Genomic DNA, 11,262 nt, shown 5'->3' with positions numbered 1-11,262 from the left:
TTAAAACTTATCTTATTGTTAAATCTTAGAAGATCTAAGATATTGACCTTGAGAGATTATAATACTTATTTAACTAATGTACAATCTGACTTAATTAATCATCCGGCTCATCTTTGGTCATGTGCAGGGAGTAAAAAACGTGGCAGTGACCAGCTCGTATGGTATATGATGGTTATTCTACAGTTGAGAGACACCAAATTGTCAAGATATTCTCTGAATTGTTTAGTTACAATTTTAGGAAACACACTCATATCTAAACTAGAAGGGTACCATCAGTTGGCTATAATCGTGGTAGAATCATATTTCCGACAGAAGTTTTTTAGGTAAAATATCAAGTAAATAAGTGATGATTTAATGACTTAATAATGATTTAATTATAATCTATATTTTATCACAATAATCATTGTTAACGTAATGACGTAAAAATAACATTAATACCTCTTGTATTGTTCGTGATTAAAATTAATTATTCATTGTTAAATAAACTAAAATCGCGATTATTGATGTAATTCCAACATTAACAAAATTGCGATTTTTTTATTTAAGAAAAGTTTGAAGTATATTTACTATTTACTTATAATGTTGTGTCGTAAAATAATATTTTATAAACGTTTTAGATCTACCCAACTTGACAAAAATGGCACGCTATAATCACATTGCAACAGCTCCACTTTTATTCCTGATTATAATCATGTTTTTTTCTCAAATAATTCCAAGTAACTCGAGATCAATGAGAAGAAAGAAGGCCCGAAACGCTGATTTAGACATATCGGAGCTTATGGAAACTTACAGAAATCCTTGTCCGGAAATGTTCGAATATGAACAAGTAGACGACAATCTCTGGAAAGGAATAATAAGAGTTGCGAAAGATCCCCAAAGTGAACCTAATATTCTAGACGTGACAATGATGGTTTTGGGAATGGACCCTATTGGAGAAATGCTTCGAGTAGATTATGTAGGACCGGAAGATGACTTATTAGTATATGAACTTATGCTTCCGGTATCAAGTATTGAAGATTGGGCGATGCTTGAGCTAAGTGTAAATAATGAGATCGTTTGTAAATCCGGCATGGATGATGGTGAGTACTTTTAAGAAGGAGAATTCATAATGAGAAAATTTTATGTATTTCAGAAAGTCTGCCTATGACTCGTGCGTACTTCAGATCTAGAGCGATTGCAACCAAAAGCGCACGAAGCTTGAGGAAGGCTAAAAGAAATAAAAGTAATATACAATTGAAGTATTGATTCAATTTGCTTAAAATCAATGTTTTGTAGATCGACGACGAGGGAGGAGATACTAACACAAGAAAGCAGAAAAGGGAACTAGAATACCATCAATGATGAAATATATAATATAATAATGATATAATATAATAATTCAATAAACAAAAATTATTACGGCAAATTTATTGTTATCTACGAATATGCTAATAACATTTAATCATTAAAACGGCCAAAAAACGCGTTTAAAAGTTCAAATACGATTATGACCACTAAAATTTTTGATTCAGTTTTGAACCTGCTATGTACATAATGGAAAACTTTGATTATTTTGAAAAAACCCATCTTAACCACATGTTAAAAATGCCATTGATTCCTTCAGAAAAGCTTATCACGACAAAAATATTAACATCTTCTCATATTTCATCCCCTTTTTTCACTTTCATGTTATAAATGGCAGATATAAGCAGTTTATTGGTACTTTTAAGTTCCTATGACTCACGTAGTGAACGTCTGGATTCCTCCGCCTAACTCTGGTGAAAGTTCTTCTTTTTTATAAACATATTTCAAAGGGCTGCAACATCGCCAGTCCACCAGAAAACTACTGATTGATTAGTTTGAGTTAAGTCCGAGAGTATTGCGATGGAAAAAGCAACTTCATTCAGTTTTGTAGCGGTTTGCAGGTAAAGTCACTAAGCTGTATCGAAACGTGGCCCTGTCTTGTTCCGCGTTTTTGAACCGCCACCGTATGAATGTTTGGAAGCCAAATGGCTACCTTACCAAGTTGAAAACATATAATTTTCAATACTAGGCATCTACCAACCCAAAAAGGCTCAGAAACTTTTTACTTGGTAGGAGATAAATAAATAAATAAATGGTTTATTGAGCCATTACAATACAGCAGAAGAAAAAGAAAACATAATTTCTAAACATTAATAATTGTAAAATAAAATTAAAAGAAACTTACAAAAAAGCTTATAAAGAAGAAAAAATGTAAATTAAATTAAGAAATTTGTAGAGAAATACGGCTCAATAGATGCAAGAGCAGAATAGGCAGTAAAGCTACCACTGGTTTTACTTGCACCAATGACAAAAGAATGTAACACAATCCTATGTTATTAATGCTGAGTAGCAAAACAACTAATTGTAAGTAATATATTCTTCCACACCCTAAATGAATAAACCTTAAATAAACATAAGGTATCTTTGTAATTCATATTACGAGTTATAAAAGTAAATAAATATAAATATAAAATTTAAGTATTTAAATAAAATAACTTCTTTCTCGCTAAAAAATTTAATATAATCAGTACCGGTTTCGGCTAGTAAGCCATCATCAGCTAAATTGTTAAAAATGAATAAAAAAGAACAAAAACTCAGACACAAGTAAAGAACTTAAAAATTTTTAAAGTAAAAATGATAAAATAACAAGAAAAACACACTACAACGACAATTGAAATGACAATCTAGTTTTTTATTCATTTTCGACAATTCAGCTGATGATGGCTTACTAGCCGCAACCGGTACTGATTATAGTAAATTTTTTAGCGAGAAAAAAGTTATTTTATTTAAATATCTAAATTTTATATTTATTTAATTAAATAAACAGTATCCATTCGCCAACAAAGCATATTTGCAGAAAACAACCATTCTCATACTTACATGTAAGTACATATGCAGAGAGTTACAAGGTATAAGCGATATAAACTGCGAGATCGAGGCAGCACACCTTGCAGACATGGACAACTTGATATGAATAAGAATGATAAAGCTTAGCAGATCGGTGGATTGGTATTGTCATTGTAAATCTATGTCTTAAATTTAAGTTATGAGCTTTACCGATGTGAATAATTTTATAAATTAGGCATAAGTAATGTGTAAGAAATCTCTGTGCCATGCTTAGCCAACCACCTGACAATAAGAATGGTATAATAGAAAGAGTAGAGAAAGTAAGGCGTAGAGATGTGTTCTCTACGCCTTACACTATAAATGCAACGTAACAAGAGTTCTGAACGACCTGTCGCTTAGATTCAAAAGATAAATATGGACTAAAGACAACACTACAACGATTAAAATTAGATAAAATTAAAATATCACATAGTAAGCGCTAGAGGTGCTTCAAAGCACTATAAGAACGACCACACAAAACTTTGATGTGATTACTAAAGTTAAATTGATTGTCCAAGATAACCCCTAGACTGTTGATCGTATCTGAAAAGCCTACTAGCTGATCTAGTATGTATACATTTACATGAGATTTATCGACAAACAACTTACCTCTCTTGGTAAATATAATGCCTTGCGTTTTGGCAGGATTGATCCTTAGGCCAGTAATCTCTGTACAGACTGTCCTTAGTTTATCAGTATTGCATATCGCAGGAAAATCGCTGGATATTCATCTATAAATTGAAAATATATGTAGTGTATAAACTGGACCAAGAATAAACCCCTGCGGTACCACCGACGGAACAATGACAGGATCCGACTGTACCGAATTTAATCTTACAGATTGCAGTCTATCCGAAAGATAACTATTGAACAATCTAATCGCTTTATCATCCAACCCAATAAATTTTAGAATACTAAGCAATAGGCTATGATTAAGTACATCAAAAGCCTAGCTGAAATCAAACAAAATTAACAATGTTGAGTTATCTACATCCAACGCACCAAAAATATCGTCGGTCAGGCGTACTAACTCAACTAAAATGTTTCCTGAAGAAAGATTGTTTAAGCGGTAAAATGCAATGGGTGTTTAAATAAAGCTTCAATTGTTCAACCATGAGTCTTTCCAATAGTTTTGGACCGGCAGTATTACTATGGGTCTTAAATCTTTATATGTAGTGACCGGATTCGTTTTAGGAATGGGAGTTATAAGTTCATGCCTCGACGACATTGAAAATACTGATTCAGTAAAACAGAAATTAAGCATGTGCATAAGCATAGCAAGAATACCGGGGCAACATAAGCGTACCATGTCCATCCTAATTCCATCACTACACTAGTGGATTTCATATTTAAAAGTATTTTCAGAATATGATCTGAAGATTCCTTACAAAAAGTCATTGTTGGAGTGTCTGGGTGCATTCTCTTATTGTAATAATAAGATTGGAGATTAATATCAGGCTCAACCAGAGTACTAGTTGCAGAATTGCTCAAAACAGCGTTAATATTATTAGGATCAGCCAAATGCGATGGAATAGGATGGTTTTAAAATATTAAATTTCTTTTTCTCCCTACGAATTGCACCCGTAACATAATTACGCAAGGTTTTATAATATTGAAAATGTTGCTGTGTTCTGGATTTTTTATACTTATTAAAAGCATTATTCCTTAATTTGATTATCTGTTTGATATTTCACGTGATCCAAGGTAATGGACCGTTCTTTAAGGTTTCCGTTAAAACCGGAGCATGGAAATCGAATAGAGACATCATTGAAATTGGTAACTTTATCATCGATATTGTTAAAATTAAAAACAGCTTCCCAATTCAACAGATTAAGATCTTTATTAAAGGCATCTATATCAATGTTGCGTAAATTTCGATAAATAATTTGTCTGGCTTCACGTTTAGATTCAAATTTCCAGTTGACAATAAACTAGCAAGTGATCAGAAAACCCCACGTCTGCAGTGTTACAGTTACTAACTGTCAATTCATTGGATATAATAATTATATCAATCAGTGTCTCAGAGTTATCCGATATTCTTGTAGGTTGTTCAACCACCTGTCTCAAGTTAAAAGCTTCTAATGCGGCGAGCTTCTAAGAGAATTTGTCAAAGGACCATCGACCATAAGATTAATGTTAAAGTCGCCCAGAGCTGTGACTCCATCTACTGTATAATAAATCTGAGCTAAAGATTCTTCAAGTAATTCTAAAAACGACTTAGGCTCATAGGATGGAAGGCTATACAATACTATACATAGATGACGCCAATAGCTAAATTCTTACCATTCACTGTAACTATAACTCACAATTGCTCCAGTCCCGGAACCTGATTAATAATAATAACTTGACACTTATAACAGTTCCGAATATAAAGACCAACCCCACCACCTCTAGATAGTCTATCAGCTCTAAAGCAGTGCACATTTTTTAACTTGAATAACAGAATTATCAATGTCGGGGTCATGTTTCAGACATAGCAAATGCATCACAGTCAGAACGATCCAAATACTCCCGCAACGCACCAAAGTGTGCAAGCAACGACCTCACGTTCATATGTTAAAAAATATTATACTTAAAGGAATGAACAAATCGAATAGTAACTCTAATAAATATGCCAGTCAGCAATGCAGACACGAGCGAATATAAAGACTGGAGAAGGTTTCAAAAAAGTACTAATTTATAAGAACTACAGTTTATCTGATGTTATAAAAAAAGACCAAAATTAAAACATTTATATGTAAATAATAATAATAATAGTACTAAAAGAATTGATAAACAAAATTAAAAATCTAAACTTGCAAATAGTATAAAAAGAAATAAAAAAAAAACATATAGCCACCGCCAATATACATCTTGTTAAACTAAACCTAAATTAAACGACCAACGGCTCTACAGTTCAAACATAGTAACTCATCGTTAAGTAACGTACGTCTTTCTTTATTTTCCAAATTATCAATATCTGAATAATTTTTTATTGATATGATTGAACCATTCACTTTAGCATGAATTCTCCCATCGCTTCCTCTCTGAAGAGGCGGTGTATAGAAGCGGTCAAATCTTCTTGTATATACAGGTGTCTCACGTAACTGGTTCGTTAGAACTTTTTTAGGTTCGAGTATTCGTACAGTTTTGAAATTTTGGTAGTATGGGTTGTTCAGTCGAAACTTTCGATCTAAAATATTTTCAAGATGGCTACCACTTCCGGTCTACCGGAAGTAGACCATAACTTCGTTATTTTAAATGGAATGCTCTAGTTTTTATTGCACCTTTTAATTGTACGTAAAAAAATATGTTGACTTTCATAAAAGTTATTGGTACCTAGCATTTTTCGTTTTCGAGTTATTTTGATTTTAAGGTTTTTTTGGCAAATTTCACCATGCTCTTTAAAATCCTATATTCCAGCCAACGTTCATTCAAATAAGCCCTAAATTGGTATGATTACTCTTCAGATGCTCTCAAATAGATTACATTACATTACATTACATTACATAGAATACATATCGGGTAGGCGGACCAACCAACCTTGCACCGCGACCCTAAGGATCTATTGTACCCCGATAGATATCATTATCAAATTTCACCGTGCAGTCCAATGCTCTTAACGAACATTAATACCTCGCTCGGCGAAAGGTTATTCAGATCTTTTGAGGAGATAAACTGCCACCCAAAAATCGAGAATCTGATACGGTTAACGGCAGGGCAGTGGCATAAAACATGCTCAACCGTCTCTGCTTCCTCCGCACATAGTCGGCATTCAACATCGTCGGCTAAACCCAACAAGTTGAGGTGTGCTTTTAATCGGCAGTGCCCAGTAAAAACACCCATTAGAACTTTTATGCTACTACGGGCAAGTCCCAAAATATTCCCGGGTTTGACAGTGGCGATGTTGATAAACACCTTAGCATGTCTCATTCCAGGAGAACTGGTCCACAGTAGGCGAAGTCTCTCTTCAGCCCACAGTCCAATCCTATATTTGGCCATCGCAAATGATACACCAACTGCTGGTTCCGGTCCCACAAACGCTTCAGCGCTGCCATCTCGTGCTAGCCTATCTGCCGCTTCATTGCCAGCAACACCAGAGTGACCCGGGACCCAGATCAGAGAGACTCTGTTATCACAACTCATCATTAACCAGAGCCGACACCGTTTTCACGGCTTGCAGCGCCTGGAGAGCGGCTTGACTGTCTGAGAAGATTCGTACTGTCATGTTCTTCACCCCTCTTTCAAGAAGGATTTTAGCACCCATGTCAATAGCAAATACTTCCGCCTGGAATACAGTACAGTACGTACCCAGGCTGTAGGCTTGCTTAATTCGAGGTGTCTGGCAGTATACTCCTGCTCCTACCCCTTCAGGCGTTTTTGATCCATCTGTGTACAAGCAAATGTCTGCCCGAACCAGAGAATTTTCATTTTCGATCCAGGACTGCCGCTCAGGCAGTACAATCTGGTATCGACCATTAATCACTGATAGTGATACCGCCAAATCTGACGGCATTGATAGCACAGTATCAGTGCTTATAATGTCTTCCGCAGCCCATTGGTAGGACATGTCGGAACAGTTTTGAGCATATTGCTTAAATCTGTAAATGGTTGTTCTAGCCACTTTCTCTATATGCAAATGCAGAGGAGATAGGCCAAGCAGAACCTCCATTGCTAGAGTTGGCGTTGTGCCTATCGCACCAGAGATTGCCAATCCAGCTACTCGTTGAATTCGTGAAAGTTTACTGATAACTGAAGTCTGTCGGACTTTCCTATACCAGGCTGCTGCTCCGTATGTGATCATAGGTCTAACCACAGTCACATAGAGCCAGTACAGTCTTTCAGGGGTAAGACCCCAACTTTTTCCACAAAGACTACGACAAATCCACAAGGATAGTCGCACTAGCTTTGTGCAAAACTCCCTGCAAATGTCCATTCCATGACAGGGTTTTGTCTAGGATTACTCCTAGATATTTGACTTCCTTTGAGAAAGGAATTTCTTCACCTTGGATAGTTGGGCGGATTAGTCCATCCAACTTTCGCTTCCTGGTGAAAGGCACAACAATTGTCTTTTGCGGGTTTATTGAGAGGTTCTCTCCCTTACACCAAGCGCAAATGGTATCTAGGGTCACCTGGAGGACTTCTCAAATAGATTGTCATATATTGTATCAGAGTATCTTATACAGGGTGGTCAAAAATTGAATTACCGTTTCTCCGTATTCAATGGGGAGAAAGTCGAAAATTTTAAATAGAACGCCCCATGTTTTATTAACCTAGATGAAAGGAAATTTAATTCTCTACAATTTATCTATAAACATTACTATACCTATCTATTGTAGTTTCTCTCATATTCGTAAATTTATCAAAACATGCAGGAAATGCAGGCAACCGTTTGTATTTTTATTAGAAGGCCATGACATTTTGACAGTTTTTTGTTTAATTTATTTCTATTATTATTTGTACTATTAATTACGATTGATAATCTTTTAGTTTACTAGCTTTTACTTACCAAAAATAATAAACAGAAGATCAAATAAATGAAACTATTAAAACAAAAAGTTAATGACAAAAATTAGATTTGAATAAAAATATAAATTTGATATTAAATTGAATTTGGAAATGCAATAAAATACGATAAAATATTTATTTCGTTGTCTTCATCACTGGTGACCGGAAATATGCGATTTCTTTAAAAGAAAGCTTGTTTCCAAAACGTACCAAATCCACGAAATAGAAAATTTGGTAAATTAACTTTTTTCATAATGTTTGTTTTTGATAATTTAAAATGGGTTTTTGTTTTTTTTATACATAAAGGGTACCTAAAACTATCTTTTCTTTCCAATTCTACAAATCATAGATGAATATTTTCAATTATACACACAAAAACTATTTGGATTTGGTACATTTTGCTAAAAAATGAGGATGTAGTACGATATGGAATAAAAAAACACTGACTACCATTTAGTAAATTTGGATGCATTTACTAAAAAAAGAACAAGAAATAATAACATACATAACAAATACTCGTGCAACACTTAATCTGAATCTTCATCGTTACCGTTATCTTGAGTGCTGCGTAAAACATTTTGATAATATATAACATTTTCTATATCATATCCCATTTTGTTGAGAAGAAAAACTACGTCAGCCTTTTTTTCATTTTTGATATGATTTGAGGAAGGGAATTCTTTTAAACGTCCTTCAATGTTGGCCAGCTTCATTCCTCTCTTAAGAATTGTATGTTCACACGTAGGAGCTAGGCTATAAGAAAGAGCAAGACCAATTTTTGGAGTTGAATAGTTGATCAATAAGCGCCTGGCCTTAGTTATTTTAAATGTTTTACTAGATGTTACCACGCTTTTATTAAGATCTCGCCAACTCATCCATTTAAAATCTTGTGAAACGGTATATAAAGTTCCAACTGATTTTACGATATCATCGTATTCGTGAGGAAATATGATACTCTCTTTTTTCCGAAGCTTTTTTTCAAGAATGCCAAATGCACGATCCGCTGGCATGTATGAATGACCACGCTCTGGAAAAAACCATTCAACGTTGAGTTTATATTTCCAGGCCAAAACCAGCAAACTCAAAAGTAGTGTGTAATTTTTATTTTGGGAGGAGCAACTATCTGAAAATAATCGAATGTTTTTTATATTCCTACTGATAATATTTGTTTTAAAAAAATGCCATAAGCAAGATGTAATTTCTGTGCAGCCTCTTCCTCCATCTGATTCTAACCACCGTGTTACGGTTTTATTAGAATTTAGATTTGTTTTCCTTGTTTACATATTTGTGGGGTTATGTTTGTTTGTTTTTCATATCAATTCATCCTTTTGTTGGTAAGAGGGCGTTGTTGCCAGAATAAATAGTAATTTTTATTTGATTTGGGATGAGTTGGTATGAATAACTTGTGTTTTCGTATAAAAATGTGTTCCTTCTTCGTCTCTTCCTCTGTTTGTGAGTAACCTTGGTGGTGTCCAGTAAAAGATCGGATTGCTTGTGGATTATCGAAAAGCGTGCTGATTCTGAGAAGTGAACGGCGTGAAGACCGAAACTCAATTATCTCAATTGGGGCTTCTCATCCGAAGTATCGGGATCCAACGTTTTTTTTGTGACAAAAGTGAGAATACGAAAGTAAAAGTATTTTCAAGCGGAATCTCTTTTTTCCGGATTATTTTTCCGACAAGCCATAGCGATCTTCTTTTTTAACACCCTTGAACACAGGCTTCCCGGAGTGGAGGTAATGTTGTGATGTTATTGTTAATGTTTGTCTAATGTGTTTTATTTCCGTCTAGGCCTTTTTTTTTTCTATCCCTGTTTTTTTTTGTATCAACTAAAAAACAATATTACCAACAATCCCGTCTGGCCGAAAAAAAAAGTGAACCCTGAAGCCGGTTACGACGCGGACGCTTGGGAGCGGGGGGCCAATTTGTGACGTCCACGTGTGGGGAGGTGAGGAAGAAACTACGAACCACTGTCTCTTTATTGGACCATCTATTTTGTTAAGGTTTCGTTTATCAATTGTGAAACATTAATGGTACGTACCACATTTTTGTGTCGACCGTAATTTTATAATTTTTTTGTTTACATTCATGAGATTTGTAAGGTTTAATAAAGGAGAGGGAACACATTTACTTCTATCATTTAACCTTCACCATCCACTGCAGGAGGGCGTCGGGTTGGCATCTAGCGTGGTCGTGGCAGGTCTCAGCGGTGAGTTTACGGCTAGTGTCCAATTGTGGACCAGAAATCTGCTTCCCCTGAGATTTGGGCTGACCGGGTTGAGTTCACAAAAAAAAAGTGGTAGCAACCGATAAAAAAATACATTTTCTTGGTTTAGTTTTCCGTGGTCATCACAAATTATCACTCCAAGAAGATAATACCAAATCTGTCTTTTATAGTAAGCTTCACCTATCTGTGTTTTTGGCAACGGCTGATTCTGCATCATATCAAAGTTTATTGTGATAGAATTCTCTGGCTTTAAATTCAACTGCTGAAAAAATGCTTTCGATCTTCTTATGTGAAGCATTTGCTCAACAACCATTGTACGTTTGACGACATCGTCGTTTATGACTTTGAGTTTATTTGAGAAGGCAACACAGTCGCTACATCTAGTTTTCTTACTGAATCGAATATTTCACACTTATAGATTTTGCATAACCTTTAGATTTGCCTTGATTTGGTCTATGTCTATTTGGTTGTTCCACGATTATGTATGCACTTAGAAAGTTTTTTTGAGAAACTGCAGTTTTATGTTTATAGAAATATCCATGGAAACCAGATATATCAGCGGCTGTTAGTTGTCTAGCTTTACATACTTTATCGTTATGTGAGCAGGATACACGTGGTTCTTTTTTTGACTTAAGCTCATATCTGTTTTTCTTAAGAACA

At 34.9% G+C, this 11,262-nt stretch overlaps 1 protein-coding gene and 1 long non-coding RNA gene across 2 annotated transcripts; both read left to right on the top strand.

Moving 5' to 3' along the window:
- Window positions 1-459: 459 nt before the first annotated feature.
- LOC111419950 (uncharacterized) lies at window positions 460-1,399 on the top strand. The gene is made up of 4 exons (XM_071196702.1): window positions 460-557; window positions 618-1,079; window positions 1,133-1,222; window positions 1,276-1,399. Exons 2-4 carry the CDS (start codon window positions 638-640, stop codon window positions 1,299-1,301), a joined length of 558 nt encoding a protein of 185 aa, XP_071052803.1. The 5' UTR covers window positions 460-557; window positions 618-637; the 3' UTR covers window positions 1,302-1,399.
- An 8,220-nt stretch (window positions 1,400-9,619) lies between these two features.
- LOC139430271 (uncharacterized) lies at window positions 9,620-10,215 on the top strand. The gene is made up of 2 exons (XR_011640733.1): window positions 9,620-10,111; window positions 10,167-10,215. It is a non-coding gene; the product is annotated as an uncharacterized lncRNA (long non-coding RNA).
- Window positions 10,216-11,262: the final 1,047 nt, after the last annotated feature.

This window comes from Onthophagus taurus, chromosome 6, assembly GCF_036711975.1.
Source record: "Onthophagus taurus isolate NC chromosome 6, IU_Otau_3.0, whole genome shotgun sequence".
Classification (NCBI taxonomy): Eukaryota; Metazoa; Arthropoda; class Insecta; order Coleoptera; family Scarabaeidae; genus Onthophagus; species Onthophagus taurus.
This window is presented reverse-complemented; position numbering and strand designations above follow the sequence as displayed.

What these genes read in the sequence shown, in the direction of transcription:
- LOC111419950 (XM_071196702.1), top strand. Translation starts at nt 638, where the DNA reads ATGGCACGCTATAATCACATTGCAACAGCTCCACTTTTATTCCTGATT. An exon ending in TAAATCCGGCATGGATGATG is followed by an intron (nt 1,080 to 1,132) that starts GTGAGTACTTTT and finishes TATGTATTTCAG; the next exon opens with AAAGTCTGCCTATGACTCGT. An exon ending in GAAGGCTAAAAGAAATAAAA is followed by an intron (nt 1,223 to 1,275) that starts GTAATATACAAT and finishes AATGTTTTGTAG; the next exon opens with ATCGACGACGAGGGAGGAGA.